General features: G+C 28.7%; 3 protein-coding genes across 3 annotated transcripts; all 3 read left to right on the plus strand.

The window, feature by feature from the left end:
• The first annotated feature begins 1,869 nt into the window (after positions 1 to 1,869).
• Positions 1,870 to 6,896, plus strand: LOC119606804 (zinc finger BED domain-containing protein 4-like). Its single transcript, XM_037960408.1, has 2 exons — positions 1,870 to 4,170; positions 5,407 to 6,896. The coding sequence occupies exons 1-2, from the start codon at positions 1,974 to 1,976 to the stop codon at positions 6,513 to 6,515; spliced, it is 3,306 nt and encodes a 1,101-aa protein (XP_037816336.1). The 5' UTR covers positions 1,870 to 1,973; the 3' UTR covers positions 6,516 to 6,896.
• Positions 6,897 to 10,557: 3,661 nt separating this feature from the next.
• On the plus strand, positions 10,558 to 13,611 carry LOC119606809 (zinc finger BED domain-containing protein 4-like). The gene is made up of 2 exons (XM_037960415.1): positions 10,558 to 12,180; positions 12,413 to 13,611. The coding sequence occupies exons 1-2, from the start codon at positions 10,746 to 10,748 to the stop codon at positions 13,516 to 13,518; spliced, it is 2,541 nt and encodes an 846-aa protein (XP_037816343.1). The 5' UTR covers positions 10,558 to 10,745; the 3' UTR covers positions 13,519 to 13,611.
• Positions 13,612 to 14,600: 989 nt separating this feature from the next.
• LOC119606811 (nucleoporin NUP116/NSP116-like) lies at positions 14,601 to 16,064 on the plus strand. Its single transcript, XM_037960418.1, has one exon. It carries the CDS (start codon positions 14,695 to 14,697, stop codon positions 16,015 to 16,017), a length of 1,323 nt encoding a protein of 440 aa, XP_037816346.1. The 5' UTR covers positions 14,601 to 14,694; the 3' UTR covers positions 16,018 to 16,064.
• Positions 16,065 to 20,196: the final 4,132 nt, after the last annotated feature.

The raw sequence follows: 20,196 nt of genomic DNA on the forward strand, positions 1-20,196 counted from the left end.
TGTTTCCCATCTCTTTCCATTGAGTTTTCCATGGTATTTTTTATTAGCTAAGCAATTTATTAGCTAAGCAATTTATTTTTCCCCTGTGGTGTTGCCACTTAATTCCCAAAATTTTCTCTGCCGTTGCTATCTTTCGTTGCTAACTGGACGGACGTTAATTCCCTTGATGACTGCGATAAAGCAGCTGCTTATTTTTTTATCTTGCGAGAGATTGTTCTTGTTATATTCTACTTGCAGTCAAAGTATATTAATAAAGTAGCGACATCTCTTGTTGTACAACAACATCTACAACAACCACATGTATTTTGTTTTTGGAAAATTTAAGATTGTGTCAAAATAAAATTTCCTTGAAAAACAATGTGAACAAAACATAAATAAAAAATATTACTTTTAAGTTAAAGATATTAACGATTTAATTATATTATTATATATTATACAATTTATTACACTTTTAAACTACTTTAAAACCACTTTTAATTCACTTTTTCAACTTTTCACAAATTTTAACAAATAGCAAAACACAATTTAAAAATGGCGACGTAAACAATGTTAACAATTTTCAAAACAAACTTTGACAATTTGCTTCATTTATCTAGTTTAAAAAAAATAGTCAGCTGTTCAAGTGATGCTACTTTATTAATTTACTTTGCTTGCAGTCAAAATTTGCCTGTTGATTTTGTCATCCTGCTATCTGTCATAATTTGCTAGTTGTTCTGAGTCTACTGTATTAATACACTTTTTTTTGTGATATTTGTGAAAAGTCGACTTTCATACTTTTGAAATTTATGAAATGTTGTTTTGTCGACTTTTCGAACTTTTTTTATTATGGATTATTTTATTAAAGAGTTGAGTTGAGCGATCGAATAAAATTGCTCAAAATGCCCCATGGCATTCGATATGGAATATCTAACGTATTAGCTTAATATCGATATCGAAATGTGATTTCTATACAAAATGGGCAATTTTCATCTTCTGTACCGCAATTCTGTAATTTTTTAATTTTAACTACCGATATCGTAAAGTAACGATAAATATCGGTTGCATTAACGAATTTTCAATTCTGTAACTTTTTAACGACCTTAGAATATTTTAACGACAAAGATCGGAAAAATATGAGAATGTCAAAAGTTTTGTATTGAAATATTTTTAAAATATAAAATTATTAACATGAACTTTTTATTTGTCGTTACATTGCCGATACTTTTCGTTATGTTTAACGAAAAAAATATAATTCAGAATACCACATAACGACAATTATTGTTAACTTACGAATTTATACTATTTAACGACAAAATTTTGTAGTTAAAAAGTTACTGAATTGCGGTACTGGAATCTTTATATTCATAATATAAACATTAAATGTAAGTAAAAAACGTCAACTTTTTTAGTTTTTTCTTTCAGTGTATGTCCATAGGTTATCAATTGCATGCGAATTACTTTTTTTTAAAACCGAATTCAATTTATAAAACTATTTTTCTAACTAACATTTCTGAATAATGAAATTTATTTGATGCTTTTTTAATAAGAGTTCGACTTTTAATTGAAAAATTGCGCAAAAGTTTGCTAAAAATTATTTTTATGTAAAAACCCTTTTTCTGTTTCAAAATTTGACTTAAAATACTGATTATTTCAAAGTCAAGTTTCGGCCGAACCTCTTTAGAATCGATAGGACACTCATTATATTTCACAATAAATAATATCATCATCATTGTATGTATTTTATTGCGTATTTTGTGTTAAAACCACAAAGTATACAGAGGTGTCACTTTTGACATTTAAAAAAGTCTAAAATCAGCTTTGTTTGATTTTGAAATTGTTTGGTGAGAAGAGGTATATAAAATACAGCTAAAAAAAATCATTGAATTCGTTTTGTGCGAAAGAGAGGGAAATAGTTTTTTGCTCGTGACGCCTCTGTATACCCTGTGGTTAAAACTTTGGTTCTGTCAATTCTTTACAACGGGAAGCACACAAAAATGGTTTTATGTAAATTATATCAACGAGGTTGTTGTTATCGTGGTTCCAATTGCTTATCTGAACATGTAGATGTTAAAGATATAATTGAAAAAGATATGAGGGAGGCTGTTAATGGTAAAATATGGCCTTTATCCGCGTATGGACCATTCGAGTATAAACAATCGCTACCTAACTTTATAGAGGATCAATCATTTGAAGAAGTACGAATGTCGTTTTACGAAACGAAATTAAAAAATTTCTTCGGTCAAAATCATGATAAATACAACAAAGATGTCCAGGAGGCCAGAAATAAAATGAAACCAACTGTGGATGTTGTTAATGTCGCAATTAATCTATATGATATACCTGTGGGTAGAAAAGAGAAAAACACTTCGCCAATAAAGTGCAGCAGTGCAGCAACAGTTCCAAATACTAGTTTTAATAATCCCTTTGGAGTGAAACATTTAGCTAACGACAATACTGGTTTATCGACAACTAATAATAACAACAATACCTTTGGATTACCAAATTTTACATCTACCATGCAAACGACGGATGTCGACAAACATAATACTTTAAGAAAAGAAAATTCTGCTAGCACTATTTCGAAACCTGTTCCATTGTTAAAGCAACGACTAAGCAGTATTAACATCAACCCTCCTCCAATGGTAAAATCAGCTACAACCAATTGCAAACCTATTCCATTGAATAATTTGAATGACAACAAACTTCTTGGTAAGGAAACTTTAAATAATTCTGATCCGTACAATATTTTTGGAAATACAAAGAATTCTTCTGATCCGTACAACATTTTTGGAAATGCAGAGAATCCTGGAACAGCAAATACTATTGGCGTTCCTTTTAAACCTTTTGCGCATGACAATTCGAACAACAATTTGGAAAATGTCAATTCTAAAACTGATTCATCAACTACTAATAGTTTCGCAGAGGAAAATGTTTTTCATTTTTCGAACAACATTTTTGCAATCAAAACTCCTAAATCGGCTCCTTCGGGAATAGCAAATTCTTTTGGCGCTACTGTTGAACCTTTTGCTAATGCTAATACGAACAGCATTTTGGGAAATGTCAATTCTAAAACTGATTCATCAACTACTAATAGTTTTGTAAAGGAAAATAAAGCTAGTGCCAATTCGAACAACATTTTTGGAATAACAACTCCTAAATCGGTTGCATCAAATACTAAAAGTTTATTTGGAAATAATGCAAAAAATACTTCTGGAATAGCAAATTCTGTTGGGGTTACTTTTAAACCTGATCCATCCAATAATTTGGACAAACCATTTGGCAAAGAACATTTTAAACCTATTTCCTCAAAGACTAATAGTGTATTTGGAAATAATACAGAGAATGCTTCTGTTGGTGCTACTTTTAATCCGGTTCCATCGAATAATATTAGTTTTTTGGGAAAGGAAACTTTAACTAGTGCCAATTCGGACAAATCTGTTTCAATTGGAAACAAAAAAAGTATTACTCCTGATATAGAAAATTCAGTTAGCCGTAGTTTTAAACCTATACCAACGAATAATTTTAATAGCATTTGGGGAAAGGAAACTTTAGATAGTAGCAATTCGAAAAATCCGTTTGGAATAGAAAATGTTATTGGCGCCAAACCTAAATCGCATAACACAAATAATCAAAGTCCAGGAATTTTTAATACCAAAAATCTGTTAGGAAACAAAAATATAACTGGCTTCAAATTTGGTGTCTTGACAAATAGTTTAAACAATAATGAAACTAATCAAAGTGCGTCAATAGCACTCCCGAATTCTACAAACGTGTGTTTTACACCATCTTGCTACACCGAACAGGGTTTCTGGCCAGATGATGACAATAAAGCAAAACAAATTGATAAATCTCTAATGGATTTGATACTGGTTGATATGCTGCCATGCAGCATAGTCAATGGGATGGCATTTCAACGATTAAAATTTGCTGATCCCACTACAAAAAGTCGTTATAAGCATAAATCTGAGCTGTTTTTCTCCACAACACTTAGACCGGAAACCTATAACAATGTCAGGGGAAAGATATTAACAATGATGGCAACACCAACGTGGATAAGTTTAACTATAGACAATTGGAGTTTTGCTAATAATTCAAAATTGTTGCTGTTAACATTTACAGCACATTTTCTTCATGGTTCCCTAAGAAAAAAGTTGGTGTTAGCTGCTAAGGTTTTGGAAAATGATCAAAAAGGTATTTATTTTGTTTTCATATTTATATATACCCTACACCAATAGTGTTCAATAGTCAAGAATGTGCGATTTAGTAGATTATAGTCATACCAAGGCGAATAGACTATAAGGTGAAGTCATTTCATTTTGCGGCGAATTCATGAAATTTTTTATACATGTAGTTTGACAGCGTCGGGTTTGAGAGAGAATTTTTTTTATATTGAGTTTGACAACTTCGGGCTAAATTTCCATGGACAAAAAAACAATCAGCTGTTGAAATGACTTCACCTTATTAGTTTCGCCATGAGTCATACTAGGGTTCTATAAATCGACTTTCGAATAATCGAACAATCGACTTTTTGTCGAAAAAAGTCGAAAAGTCGAAGTCGACTATTTTGTTCCAAAAAAGTCGATAACTCGACTATCGTCTATGAAAAAAGTCGAAAAGTCGACTTTGTAAATAAAAGTCGGAAAGTCGAAAAAAGTCGAAAAGTCGAAAAAAGTCGATAAGTCGAAAAAAGTCGAAGAAAGTCGAAAAAAGTCGAAAAGTCGAAAAAAGTCGAAAAGTCGGAAAAAGTCGAAAAGTCGAAAATAGTCGAAAATTTTAAAAAAGTGGAAAAGAGGTCAAAAACTCTAATATAGTCGGAAAAACTCGAAAAAAGTAAAAAAATAGTCGAAAAAAGTCGAAAAAAAGTCGAAATAAGTCGTAAAAAATCGAAAAGTCGGAAAAAGTCGAAAAGTTGAAAAAAGTCGGAAAAAGTCGAAAAAAGTCGAAAAGTCGAAAAAAGTCGGAAAAAGTCGAAAAAAGTCGGAAAAAGTCGAAAAGTCGAAAAAAGTCGAAAAAAGTCGGAAAAAGTCGAAAAGTCGGTAAAAATCGAAAAGTCGAAAAGTCGACCATATATAAAATACTAAAAGTCGAAAAGTCTAAAAGTCGACTTTTAAGTAAATGAAAAAGGTCGAAAAATCGACTTTTCATAAAATGGAAAAAGTCGAAAGGTCGAAAAGTCGACTTTTAACTAAATGCAAAAAGTCGAAAAGTCGACTTTTCGTTTCAACTATAGAACCCTAAGTCATACCTTTTTATTTACAGAATTTTGATTTTTTTTTTTGTAAATGTTAAAAAAGAAAATTTTAAGAAAAAAGTTAAATAACGAATAAAAATATACTATGGTGAAGGGTATATAAGATTCGGCACAGTCGAATACAGCACTCTAACGTGTTTTCAACTATATGTATGTATGTATATTTGTTTATTTAGATTCTTATATAACAGAAAAATTGCCGGAAATTATACAAAATTTCAAATTAGAAGAAAAACTGCACCTAACTGTTTGCGATAAATTACATAATATAGAAATCACAAAGATAACAGAATTTGAATGTGTAGCTCATACCATGCAGTTAGCGGTATATGATGCCATTTTTAATAAGGAACATGTAGAGGAAATTCTTACAAAGTGTCGTAAAATTGCTAAACACTTCGAAAAAACACAGCAGGCCAGTGAATATTTTCAAACCTTGCAGGAAAAATGTTTACTCGAAAAAGAGTGTCTTATTCAAGATGTGGAAACAAATTGGTGTATCACTTATTTGATGATGAAGAGATTTATGGAACAAAAAATGGCTATATCGCTTTATTCGAAAGAAAAGGGCGACATAGAAAATTTAACCACAGAAGAATGGGACTATTTAAAAAATATTGTAGAGGCTTTGAAAAGTATTTATGAGGCAACAACTGATCTATCTGCAGATACAGCAACGATCTCCCTAATAATACCATTAATTAAAATATTGGAGTCAAAACTTAATGAAGCTGATAACGCAGATCAATTGCAAAATGATTTAAAACATGCTTTAAATGAAAGATTTAAATTTATCGAAACAAGTCCCCTTTTAATAATGTCCACATTGTTGGATCCTCGTTTTAAAAACAAATATTTAAGCATAACCCAAATGACCATTGCTGAAAAGGAAATATCTAATTTTTTGCAAATGGACACCGCAAACTCCTCGCAAACTTGCAACAAAGGAGATAAACACGAGTCAAATGATACACTTTGGGAAAAACATGATGTCACTATTGAAACTGACATTTCGTTTCGAAATGAATTATCATTATATATACATGAGCCTTTATCGCTCAGAAAATCAAATATTTTTGTATATTGGAATACAAGTCGTTATGTGAAATTGAAAAAATTAGCTGAAAAATATATTTCTGTTCCACCTACTATTAAGGCTAGTGAGCAAATGCTTGAGGCTGCTGGCAGACTCTACACAGAGAGAAAAGCTTATCTTAAAGAAGTGGATATTGAGGAATTATTATATTTTCACTTTAATATACCACTTTTGGAGTTCGATTATTAATTCATATACATACATACTTTATATTATATAATTTACACTTAATACGAGTGTATAAATTCTATGTGACAAATACCATGTAATGCGTTTTATTATCAATGACAAAATTTTGAAAATCTATACCTTTATATAACATATATACCTATATTAATAAACTACTTATAAATACTTTAAAATCAATTTTTATTTTATTTTACGTATCGGATCAACTAAAACTTGTTTTTAACAGAGTAACTGTTCCTAAGATGTAAATTGTTCCCTAATTAATTTGACACAGGAAATATATTGTTACCGACAGGCGATTTTATTTACTTTAATTCACTTCATGAACTATATTTTTATGTTTATCCATAAAATTGCAAATATATTTATTTATAAATCTGAGACATAGTATTTTTAATATATGTACAGGAATACTTAATTAAAACAAGTAAGTAAGATATCCCACATCAGTTATGAGTACATATAGGATTTATGTTGAATTTGGAACAAATCCAAAATTACCTCAAAATTGTTTAATTTTTTGCAGTGTACGACCATTAGCTATCAATGTCGCGTGAATATCTTGAAAAAATCCAACCGAATTTAATTTCCAAAACCAATTTTGTATGCAAATATTATTTTTAAAGAAAAAATAAACTTAATGAAAAAGTATTTTTGAAAACAAATTTTATTTTTATTTAAAAATGTATTATGAAGTTAGTTAGCTAGCTAGTTAGTTAGTTGGTTAGTTAGTTAGTTAGTTAGATAGTTAGTTAGTTAGTTAGTTTTAGTTAGTCAGTTAGTTAGTCAGTTAGATAGTTAGTTAGTTAGTTAGTTAGTTAGTTAGTTAGTTAGTTAGTTAGTTAGTTAGTTAGTTAGTCAGTTAGTTAGTCAGTTAGATAGTTAGTTAGTTAGTTAGTTAGTTAGTTAGTTAGTTAGTTAGTTAGTTAGTTAGTTAGTTAGTTAGTTAGTTAGTTAGTTAGTTATTAGTTAGTTAGTTAGTTAGTTTGTTAGTTAGTTAGTTAGTTAGTTAGTTGTTAGTAGTTAGTTTTAGTTAGTTAGTTTAGTTAGTTAGTTAGTTAGTTAGTTAGTTAGTTAGTTAGTTAGTTAGTTAGTTAGTTAGTTAGTTAGTTAGTTAGTTAGTTAGTTAGTTAGTTAGTTAGTTAGTAGTTAGTTAGTTAGTTAGTTAGTTAGTTACTTAGTTACTTAGTTAGTTAGTTAGTTAGTTAGTTAGTTAGTTAGTTAGTTAGTTAGTTAGTTAGTTAGTCAGTTAGATAGTTAGTTAGTTAGTTAGTTAGTTAGTTAGTTAGTTAGTTAGTTAGTAGTTAATAGTTAGTTTAGTTAGTTAGTTAGTTAGTTAGTTAGTTAGTTAGTTAGTAGTTAGTTAGTTAGTTAGTTAGTAAGTAAGTTAGTTAGTTAGTTAGTTAGTTAGTTAGTTAGTAGTTAGTTAGTTAGTTAGTTAGTAGTTAGTAGTTAGTTAGTTTAGTTAGTTAGTTAGTTAGTTAGTTAGTTAGTTAGTTAGTAGTAGTTAGTTAGTTAGTTAGTTAGTTAGTTAGTTAGTTAGTTAGTTAGTTAGTTAGTAGTTAGTTAGTTAGTTAGTAGTTAGTTAGTTAGTTAGTAGTTAGTTAGTTAGTTAGTTAGTTAGTTAGTAGTTAGTTAGTTAGTTAGTTAGTAGTTAGTAGTTAGTTAGTTAGTTAGTTAGTTAGTTAGTTAGTTAGTTAGTAGTTAGTTAGTTAGTAGTTAGTTAGTTAGTTCGTTAGTTAGTTAGTTAGTTAGTTAGTTAGTTAGTTAGTTAGTTAGTTAGTTAGTAGTTAGTTAGTTAGTTAGTTAGTTAGTTAGTTAGTTAGTTAGTTAGTAGTTAGTTAGTTAGTTAGTAGTTAGTTAGTTAGTTAGTTAGTAGTTAGTTAGTTAGTTAGTTAGTTAGTTAGTTAGTTAGTTAGTTAGTAGTTAGTTAGTTAGTTAGTTAGTTAGTAGTTAGTTAGTTAGTAGTTAGTTAGTTAGTTAGTAGTTAGTTAGTAGTTAGTTAGTTAGTTAGTTAGTTAGTTAGTTAGTTAGTTCGTTAGTTAGTTAGTTAGTTAGTAGTTAGTTAGTTAGTTAGTAGTTAGTTAGTTAGTTAGTTAGTTAGTTAGTTAGTTAGTTAGTTAGTAGTTAGTTAGTTAGTATAGTTAGTTAGTTAGTGTAGTTAGTTTAGTTAGTTAGTTAGTAGTTAGTTAGTTAGTTAGTTAGTTAGTTAGTTAGTTAGTTAGTTAGTTAGTAGTTAGTTAGTTAGTTAGTTAGTTAGTTAGTTAGTTAGTTAGTTAGGTAGTTAGTTAGTAGTTAGTTAGTTAGTTAGTTAGTAGTTAGTTCGTTAGTTAGTTAGTTAGTTAGTTAGTTAGTTAGTTAGTTAGTTAGTTAGTTAGTTAGTTAGTTAGTTAGTTAGTTAGTTAGTTAGTTAGTTAGTTAGTTAGTTAGTTAGTTAGTTAGTTTAGTTAGTTAGTTAGTTAGTTAGTTAGTTAGTTAGTTAGTTAGTTAGTTAGTTAGTTAGTTAGTTAGTTAGTTAGTTAGTTAGTTAGTTAGTAGTTAGTTAGTTAGTAGTTAGTAGTTAGTTAGTTAGTTAGTTAGTTAGTTAGTTAGTTAGGTTAGTTAGTTAGTTAGTTAGTTAGTTAGTTAGTTAGTTAGTTAGTTAGTTAGTTAGTTAGTTAGTTAGTTAGTTAGTTAGTTAGTTAGTTAGTTAGTTAGTTAGTTAGTTAGTTAGTTAGTTAGTTAGTTAGTTAGTTAGTTAGTTAGTTAGTTAGTTAGTTAGTTAGTTAGTTAGTTAGTTAGTTAGTTAGTTAGTTAGTTAGTTAGTTAGTTAGTTAGTTAGTTAGTTAGTTAGTTAGTTAGTTAGTTAGTTAGTTAGTTAGTTAGTTAGTTAGTTAGTAGTTAGTTAGTTAGTTAGTTAGTTAGTTAGTTAGTTAGTTAGTTAGTTAGTTAGTTAGTTAGTTAGTTAGTTAGTTAGTTAGTTAGTTAGTTAGTTAGTTAGTTAGTTAGTTAGTAGTTAGTTAGTTAGTTAGTTAGTTAGTTAGTTAGTTAGTTAGTTAGTTAGTTAGTTAGTTAGTTAGTTAGTTAGTTAGTTAGTTAGTTAGTTAGTTAGTTAGTTAGTTAGTTAGTTAGTTAGTTAGTTAGTTAGTTAGTTAGTAGTTAGTTAGTTAGTTAGTTAGTTAGTTAGTTAGTTAGTTAGTTAGTTAGTTAGTTAGTTAGTTAGTTAGTTAGTTAGTTAGAGTAGTTAGTTAGTTAGTTAGTTAGTTAGTATTAGTTAGTTAGTTAGTTAGTAGTTAGTTAGTAGTTAGTTAGTTAGTTAGTTAGTTAGTTAGTTAGTTAGGTAGTTAGTTAGTTAGTTAGTAGTAGTTAGTTAGTTAGTTAGTTAGTTAGTAGTAGTTAGTTAGTTAGTTAGTTAGTTAGTTAGTTAGTAGTTAGTTAGTTAGTTAGTTAGTTAGTTAGGTTAGTTAGTTAGTTAGTTAGTTAGTTAGTTAGTAGTAGTTAGTTAGTTAGTAGTTAGTTAGTTAGTTAGTTAGTTAGTTAGTAGTAGGTAGTTAGTTAGTTAGTTAGGGCCGGTTTTTCAGATAAAGATAATCTACATTCTTTGTTTAAACCTAGTTTAATATATGTTTTGTGTTTTTCAGTAAACAGTAACGTTACTTATTATCTTAGTTTAACTGAGTGTTATTGGCCAATTAAACTTAAGTTATAAGTGAGAAGACACAATTAATAAAAACAATAAACAATGATTTCGGAAGAACAAAAACTTAATATTTTAAGTAAATTGCAATTTTCCAATTTGTTTTGTTTTATTTATTATTGTTTTAAATGTTTATTTAACATTTTTCCAAAATTGTTCATTTTACATGTTTATGTTTTTGAGTGAAAAGTTGGCAATACTAACAAAGTTAACTGAACTTAAATCCATAACTGAAAAACACAATCATCGGTTAAAGTCCGCCTAAATTTGTTCCGAGTTTAATCTAACAGCAAGTTAAGCCTAGTTTAACTGAGCAGTAAGAAACCCGCCCTTAGTTAGTTAAATTTAGTTTTTTTTTTTAATTTTACTTACATATTGTAAAGATAAGTTTCAGCCGAATACCACTAATCGGTGGATCACCCTGAATAAACAACTAATACTATAGCAGTTATAATAGATACATGATGCATTCATTCATATTTCACCATAAATAAAATATTTTATTGTGAAATTAGCAGTTTTAAACAATTTTTCATCAAGGAAAGTAAATAAAAATGGTTCTATGTAAGTCATACCAAGGAGGATGTTGCAACAATGTTTTCAGATGCCCCAATGAACATGTTAATGTTAAGGACATAATTGAAAGGGATATAAATGAGGCAGTTAATGGCAAACAATGGCCCTTGTCCTCGTATGGGCCTTTCTTTAATAAACCATCGCTACCGAACTTTATAGAAGATAAATCATTTGAAGAGGTACGAATGTCGTTTTACGAAACTAAATTAAAAAATTTCTTTGGTAAAAATTATGAGGAATACAACAAAGATGTCCAGGAGGCCAGAAATAAAATGAAAGTAACTGTGGATATTGTAAATGTGGCAATTATTTTATATGACACAACTGTGGGTGCAGAAGAGAAAAACACTTCGCTGGTAAAGTGCAGCAGTGGTGTAACAATTCCAAATACTAGTTTTAATAATCCCTTTGGAGTGGAACAGTTTACTAGTGCAACTACTAATAGCAACGATGTCTTTGGTTTGCCAAAATTTGTTAGTAATTATTACCGTCCATCTATTAAGCCGGCAACGAATATTCGTACTGATATTTCATTCGCACATTGTCCCACCACCAATTCCAAACCTAATAATACAAATAATCCTTTTGGAATAACCAATACTACTAGTGCGACTGCTTCATTGACATTGGAACCACCATTTAAATATATAAATAATTCTTTTGGAATAGCAAATTCTGCAATCGCCAGTTATAAACATGATCCATCGTCAATGGAATCTCAGCTTAATAATACAAATAATGCTTTTGTAATAGCAAATTCTGCAAGCGCCAATTCTAAACCTCTTCCATCCATTAATTTTAATAACCTTTTAGAAAAGGAAACTTTAGGTGGTGGCAGTTCCCAGAACCTTTATGGAAAAGAAAATGTTTTTGGAGTCCAATCTAATTCTGGTCTATCGACTTTTAATAATACAAATAATCCTTCTGGAATAGCAAGTTTAGGTAGCGCGACTTCTAATACTATTCAAACGCAACCGCTAGGTTTTAGCCCTTTTGGTAGACCGTATAATAACACCAATCAGTTTATATTTCGATGGACAGATGATCATTATATAGCAAAACAAATCGATAAATCTATAATGGACTTAATACTGGTGCATATGCTACCATGCAGCATAGTAGATAGCGCCGCATTTCAACGTTTAAAATTTGCTGATCCTACTATAGAAAGTCGTTATAAACAGAAATCTGAAGAATTTTTCTCCGACACATTTATGCCGGATACATATAACAAAGTCAAAGAGAAGGTGATGACAATGATAACAACAACAAAATGGATAAGCTTAACTATTGACAAATGGAGGTCTCCTCATAATTCAAATGAGCTTGTAACCTTTACAGCACATTTTCTACTTGGGTTCTTAAGAAAAAAGTTGGTCTTGGCTGCCAAGGTTATGGAAAATGAACAAATAGGTATTTATATAGTACATTTATGATTCAAACATAGCACAGTGTGATAGAAAAGGCGAAATAGATCTTTAAATTGTGGTAGAGTGTTATTCCCAATTTATTTCTAATTAATTCTTAAAGCATGAATAATTTCATTGAAATCGGACAGAAATTACTGATTTATTTTCCTTTTCTTACTAACACATTGTGCATAGCTTTTTTTAATTTCCTAATTATAATGGTTTATTTTTTTTAGATCCCTATATAATAGAAGAGTTGCCGGAAATTATAAAAAGTTTCAAGTTAGAAGAAAAGCTGCATATAACTGTTTGTGATAATGTCCATAAAATGGAAACAGCAAAGATAAAAGCATTTGAATGTGTAGCTCATAACATGCAGTTGGTAGTACATGACGTCATTTTTAATAAGAAACAAGTACAGGAAATTCTAGCAAAATGTCGTAACATTGCCAAACATTTTGAAATATCTCAGCAGGCGAGTGAATATTTTGAGAATATGCAGGAAAAGTATTTACTCGAAAAACAATGTCTTATTCAAGATGTAGAAACAAATTGGAGTAGCAGTTATTTGATGATAAAGAGATTTATGGAACAAAAAATGGCTGTATCACTGTATTCGGAAGAAAAGAGCGATATAGAAAATTTAACAACAGAAGAATGGGATCAATTAAAAAATATTGTAGATGCTTTGGAAAGTATTTATGAGGCAACAACCGACATATCTGCAGATACAGCAACGATTTCCCTGATAATACCCTTAATTGAAATGTTGCAATCAACACTTAATGGAACTGATGATGCAGATCAATTACAAAATTATTTAAAAGCAGCTTTAAATGAAAAATTTAAATTTATCGAAACTAGCCCCCTTTTAATAATGTCCACATTGTTGGACCCTCGTTTTAAAAACAAATATTTAAGCGAAACCCAAATGTCAATTGCTGAAAAGGAAATATCGAACTTCTTGCAGATGGATACCGCCAACTACTCGAAAACTTGCAACAAAAGCGATCAACGCAAGTCAAATAATACACTTTGGGAAAAACATGATGTCACTATCGAAACTGATGTTTCGTTAAATGAATTATCATTATATTTACAGGAACCTTTATCGTTAAGAAATTCAGATATTTATAAGTATTGGAATACAAGTCGTTATGAGAAATTAAAAAAAGTTGCTGAAAAATATCTTTCTGTTCCACCTACTATTGTGGCAAGTGAGCAAATGCTTGGGGCTGCTGGCAGACTCTATGCAGATAGAAAAGTTGATCTTAAGGAAGTGAATGTAGAGGAATTACTATTTTGTCACTTTAATATACAATTTTTGGAGTTTGATTATTAATTCATATACTTTATATTGTAATTTACACTTAATAAAAGTGTATAATATCTACATATTAGATAAAGAGCATGAAATGCATTTTATTTTTATGGATACATTGTTGTTATTATTGCATAGCTTTAAAAATCTATGTACAATAAAGACCTTATTCATAAACAAAATTTTATTTTATAAACGATTTATAAATCAAATTTCGTATGGAAATTTTGTTTTATAAACCTTTTTTAAAATAAAATGTTTATGAAAAAGAGGGTATGTATGTATATATTTATTTCGTATGTATATTAATAAACTATTTATAAATACTTTATAATGAAGCTCGTTATATTTTATGTAACGCATATTCAAACGGTAAATTTTCAACTTTTAGAACTGTTAGAACAAATTGATTTTTGCATTGTTTATAATTACATGTTCTAAAACGCCTTGGCGACACATCAAATCAAAGTATATTAATAAAGTAGCATCACTTGAACAGCTGACTATTTTTTTTAAACTAGATAAATGAAGCAAGTTGTCAAAGTTTGTTTTGAAAATTGTTAACATTGTTTACGTCGCCATTTTTAAATTGTGTTTTGCTATTTGTTAAAATTTGTGAAAAGTTGAAAAAGTGAATTAAAAGTGGTTTTAAAGTAGTTTAAAAGTGTAATAAATTGTATAATATATAATAATATAATTAAATTGTTAATATTTTTAACTTAAAAGTAATATTTTTTATTTATGTTTTGTTCACATTGTTGTTCAAGGAAATTTTATTTTGACACAATCTTAAATTATTCCAAAAACAAAATATATGTGGTTGTTGTAGATGTTGTTGTACAACAAGAGATGTCGCTACTTTATTAATATACTTTGCATCAAATAGTTTAACTCAAACGGTAAGTTTTTTGATTGGGTTAGTAAAAAAACTCACACCGCATATATACATGTGAGTTTTTTCACTAACACAATCAAAAAACTTACCGTTTGAGTCAACAAATTTGATGTGTGGCTAGGCGGCCTCCTTCTTCTCATTGTTTTCTTTCACTGTTTTTTGCTTTGATATCAACACCAAGTGAATTGCTAATGTTATCGAATAACAAGAAGCATTTGTTTTTATTTTTCATAGTAGAGTGGTGTTTTTTATTATTTCATTGTACAAAATTTAATTTTCAATTGAAAATAAACTGAAATAAAATGGTTTTGTGTAAATTTTTCCAACAAGGTAACTGTCGCTTCGGCTCCAAGTGTGTCAATGAACACTTTGATGTTAAACAGGTTATTAAAACCGATGTAGAAGCTGCGATTAATGGCAAACAATGGCCCTTATCCACTTACGGGCCTTTCAAGGACAAACCATCCATACCCAATTTCATAGAGGATCAATCATTTGAAGAAGTACGGATGTTGTGTTACGAGGCTAAACAAAAGAATTTCTTTGATCAATTTCATCAACAATTCAACAAGGAGGCTTTAGAGGCCAGTAATAAAATGAAGGCTCTGCTGCAAATGACACCAGAAATTATAGATGTTGCTATTAGTGTATACGATATGGCATCGGATACGAGTTGCAGTGGTGCTACAGCGGCAAAGACAAGTAATAACAATACGAACAATCCATTTGGCATGACAAATGCTGCTAGCACAAACGCTGGTTCTATATTTGCTAAATCTAATACAAATACCAGCAATAACTTATTTGGCAATAATGGGGGATTCGCAGCCTCTAATCAGTCCACAAACAATTTATTTGGTCAAACTTCCGGTTTTCCAACACAGCAACAACAAGCGCAGCAGCAGAACTCAATATTTGGTCAAGCTTCTAAACCTGCCAATTCTATATTTGGAGGTGGCACTAACACAAATGCGCAGCAAAAACCTTCAATATTTGGACAACAACAGGCTCAGACAAATATATTCGCTAACACAGGCCAGCAGCAGCAACAGACCTCAACTGGAATATTTGGACAGCAAAATCAATTTGCACCACAACAAAATCAACCAAATGCCAATATTTTTAGACAGGCAGCACAGCCACCTCAAGGTCTTTTTGCACAAGCAGCTCAAACCATGCCACCTCAACAACCCCCACAACAACAAGGTTTATTTGCCCAGGCAGCACAACAAACTATGGGTCAGGTTGCAGCACCAGGACAAGGTCTATTTGCACAAGCTGCCCAACAAACACAAAATATATTTGGACAAGCCATGCAACAGCAGCAGCAGCAGCAACAACAGCCGACTAACACAAATATCTTTCAACAAAATCAAGCAAACCCAAATATATTTCAACAATCTCAACAAAATACGGCACCACAGCAACAGCAACAAGTTGCGCCGTCTCATCCCTCCTCTGGCCTCTTTCAACAAGCTGCACTACAGACACCAAACAATGTCAGTTCAACTTTATACAGTCGCTTAGAAGATCTAACTCCCGACGAAATAGAAGCTTTTAAAGCTGATTGTTTTCTACCGGGAAAAATACCATTTAATCCACCACCTAGAGAATTAATTCATTAAAATAAAATCATTGTAATAATGCTAATAAAATGTGTATTTAAAAAAAATTAACCAAGAGCTTGTTTTAGAAAGAAATATCAGGTGTTTTAAAACTCTAATATAAAATTGTAACCCTATTGCATAGACTCTAAACTAGAATATTGGTAAGTCTATAGAACAGACTACAGAATAAATTATAGGTCAAGATGTATTAATATATGATTACGCAGTGCTATAGACCAGGAAAAAAACTAGCTAGACTAAACTATAGACTATACTATAGAACTAGAACTAGACTAGTCTTACTCGGCCAAAGATTGTGAACTCAGCGGCAGCCGTATCAACCGAAAGTTTTTTCTCCAGAAAAGAACTATGGCTACAAACCAACTGTTGCAACAACAATATAAACTTGACTAGACTATATACTGCACTACAGATTGGACTATTGACTATACTGCAGAATGGATTTTAGATTATACTATAGACTAGACAAGATTATAGACTAGACTATAGTCTAAACTATAGACAAGACTTTAAACTAGACTATAGAGTAGATTACAGATTAAGGCCCAAATAGACTACATTATAGACTTCTTTAGACTGTTGACTAGGCTATATTTTAGACAATGGACTACACTACAGACTAGACTATAGATTAGACTATAGTCTAGACTATAGACTAGACTGTAGACAAGACTATAGACTAGACTATAGATTAGACTATAGACTTGATTAGACTGTAGACTAGACTATAGTTTAGACCATAGACTAGGCTATAGACTAGACTATATACTAGTTCATAGATTAGACTATAGACTAGACTACAGACTAGACTATAGACTACACTATAGACTACACTATTGACTATCCTATAGACTAGACTATAGACTGGACTATAGACTAAACTATAGTCTGATGTATAGACTCAATTACATACATTATAGGCCAGCCTATAAAAAAAGAAAAAATAGACTAAAGTCTAGTTTATAGTCTAGAATCAATTGAGCAAATTGTCCTAGAATGCAGCGACTGACAAAAGTGGCTAGGAAAACGGTTCCGAAACGAACTGGGAAGTATCACAGGGTATAAAACTACGAGATTTGATACCAATCTAAAGCTCTTCAGGAACTAGTGTCACTTTGGACCACAATATTCTACAATGACTTGATATTTTAGGTTTTCTTTTTAGGGGAATCACATTGTTCCAAACCTAAGGCACATATATTTTTCTTCGAAAAGAATTACTTTAATAAAAACTCATCATTTAGTTTATTTTTATATGAAAAAAAGATAACAGAAAATGTATTTTTTTTATTGAATTCTTTCTTTTTATTTCAAAATAAAAATTAAATAAAATTCCTTTTACTTTTTATATTTCTTTTAATATTTTCTCTTTTTTTTTTTGTTTGTTTGTTTAATTTGTTTTCATTTTGTTTAATAATACAACTTAAAAATTAAAATTATAATAATTAATAATGCTTAACTTGTAAAGGTTCTTTTTTTTATATAGTTTTTCTTTTGTTTTTGTTTTAAATTATTAATTTTTTTTTCTTTATTATGATTAAAGTTGTTATTTTTTAAATATATATATATAATATAATTAATAATTATTAATAATATTAACTTGCTAGTTTGTTGGTTGTTTTTTTTTAATTTTTCTTTTTTATTAATTATTAATTTTTGTTGTTTTTATTGTATAGTTTATAGCAATATATTTAACGATGTTTATATAATATTTATAAGTTTTAATTTGTATTTTACATTTAGTTTAGTTTATAATTAGAATTTTAGAATTACAACATACAACTTATATTTATATTTATAATTATAATTATAGTAGTTTAATAGTTTTGTTTTTAAATTAAAAAAAGCTGTACAAATGTTATTTTTTAGTTTACTACTTTTTTGTTGAAGTTTTTTTTTAAAAAAAAAAAAATATTAAATTAAAATATTTCTTTAACTTAAAAGAGGGAATAATATTAGAGGAGTTTTAAATAGTTATAAAGTTTATATACAATTTTTTGTTTATTTTTTGTTGTTGTTTATTTTATATATAACTTTAAGTGTATAGAGTTTTATTTTTTATATTTAATTATTTAATATATTACAAGTTTTTTTTTTTATTTTTTATGTTTAAAAAATTTTGTTGTGGGTTTTTATAACAATTTTATTGAATTAAATTTGTATTTAAAGAATATATAAAGTTAAAGGTTGTTGTGTGTGTTAAATGTTTTATTAAAGTTTAATTTTTTTTTTAATAAAAACAAAGTATTTGAAATTTAATTTTGTTTTTTTTTTGACATAAATAAAAAAATAAATAGCAAGTACTTTATATATAAACAAAAAAGAAATATTTTATATTAAAGAAAAATTAAGAAAAAAAAATTCACTTAAAAATTTGAAATTTTTAAGAAATTCTATAGAATTTAGCTTTTTAATGTTTTTATTTAAACTTAAGCCAATTTTATTTTTTTTTTCTCTGTGCTGTTGGCAGTGTTTTGTTTAGTTAGAACAAAAAAGAATCTTTAGTTTTCTTTTTTTTTTATAAAAATAATTATAATAAACATAAAATAGATATATTTCCAGTTTAAAGCAAAACTTATATATTAAAAGCTTCTAAGGCTGTCAGTTTATAATATTTTGTAATTATTTTAAATAAATTGGAAATACACATTAGGGATTTTTCAAATTAAATTAAACTTTAAAGAAAAACATTTAAACACTTGAGAAAATTAGCGATTTGCAACAAATAAAACATTTAAAGAAACTTAAACTTCGAACTAATTTGTTTTTCTTATAAAATTCTATATTTTTTTTAGTTTATAAAAATGGTATTTTATAAAATCGTTCAGTTTTGTTTAAAGATTTTCAATTCGTTATAATTGTTTTAAGAAAACCTGAATTTTATTAAAAATCAAATTTTTTTCGGAAATTCAATATGTAATTTTTACAAATTCGAAACCGAACAGTTTAGAAATGGAGCAATTGCACAAGTTGTTAGAAATTCATTTAAAAAACTTATACAAATTTTTCAAATTTATATGTTCAATATATTGTGTTTTGAAAACATTTTCTTTCAAATCGAAAAAAACATTTTCTTTCAATTTGAAAAAAAAACGGGAATCTTGATCATATATAAGCAAAATTTTAATTTGTATTCAAAAATGTTTAATTGTGGCTCAAAATTATTGCATTTTTCAATTTCAAAATTACAAGTTGAAAAAATAATCTCAAAAATTTTAAGAAATTTTAAAAAAATTCTAAGTTTTTGTTTAAAAAAGTCAAAACTCAGACACTGAAATATACATTTCTAAAGGATTGACATAGCTAAATCCAAATCTGGTCTTAGAGTTACTACATTACATCCGGTTTCTGAGATATCATGCAGTAAAAACTGAAAAATCCCGTTTTTGGCCATGTAGGAGACTATATACAAGCAGGAAGACATCATCCGGGAAAGTGCAATATTGTAAAGGTTTTTATCTCTGTCACAGCTTTATAATTCTTTAAGATATCTTACCTAAAAGCATGATACAGCTATAAATCTCCAAAAAAAATTGATATTGCCTTCATCGAACGATATTTTCGCAAGTACAAGAGATTTTTGAACAATTCAAACGTAATTTTACGCGAAAAACTATAACAAATTATGACAGAGAAGTTTGTCATATAATGGATCATCATTTATGGTTGTGTCAAGCTTTAGCTTAAGATATCTCGAACAAGCATGCATATACATATCTCGAAGAAGCATACATATGCATAACTCGAAGAAGCATGCATATGCATATATTGAAGAAGCATGCATATGCATATCTCGAAGAAGCATACATATGCATATAAACAAGTTTAACTATCTTCCCACTGTTATAACGACTCAAATATAATCAAAAACGTTAATATATCAATTTTTATGACACAATATCTCTAAAACCTCATGTGTTAAAGAAATTCAACTCTTTAGAAAAGTATGCTTTGTTTTGTGGTTTAAAAATATGTTGGCTAGTGTTATTTTTGATAAAACAAAATCGAACATAATATAAATTTTATGATAAAAACTGGAAATGTTACCTTTAAACTTACCCAAGAATCCAATATGTTAACTTAAGTCCATTATTACAATTTGGCAATAACTAAAGTTAGGATTTTATTATGCAGATAACTCGTTTTTAGTTATTATAAGTGTATTTTAGTTAAAGA

Source organism: Lucilia sericata, unplaced genomic scaffold, assembly GCF_015586225.1.
Source record: "Lucilia sericata isolate MDLA Ls3-8-SP2 unplaced genomic scaffold, ASM1558622v1 Contig000625F_arrow, whole genome shotgun sequence".
Classification (NCBI taxonomy): Eukaryota; Metazoa; Arthropoda; class Insecta; order Diptera; family Calliphoridae; genus Lucilia; species Lucilia sericata.

Bases quoted from the DNA above. Each gene is read 5' to 3' on its own strand.
- LOC119606804 (XM_037960408.1), top strand. From the start codon at position 1,974: ATGGTTTTATGTAAATTATATCAACGAGGTTGTTGTTATCGTGGTTCC. The intron at 4,171-5,406 runs GTATTTATTTTG...TTGTTTATTTAG, and splicing joins TTTGGAAAATGATCAAAAAG to ATTCTTATATAACAGAAAAA.
- LOC119606809 (XM_037960415.1), top strand. From the start codon at position 10,746: ATGGTTCTATGTAAGTCATACCAAGGAGGATGTTGCAACAATGTTTTC. The intron at 12,181-12,412 runs GTATTTATATAG...TATTTTTTTTAG, and splicing joins TATGGAAAATGAACAAATAG to ATCCCTATATAATAGAAGAG.
- LOC119606811 (XM_037960418.1), top strand. From the start codon at position 14,695: ATGGTTTTGTGTAAATTTTTCCAACAAGGTAACTGTCGCTTCGGCTCC.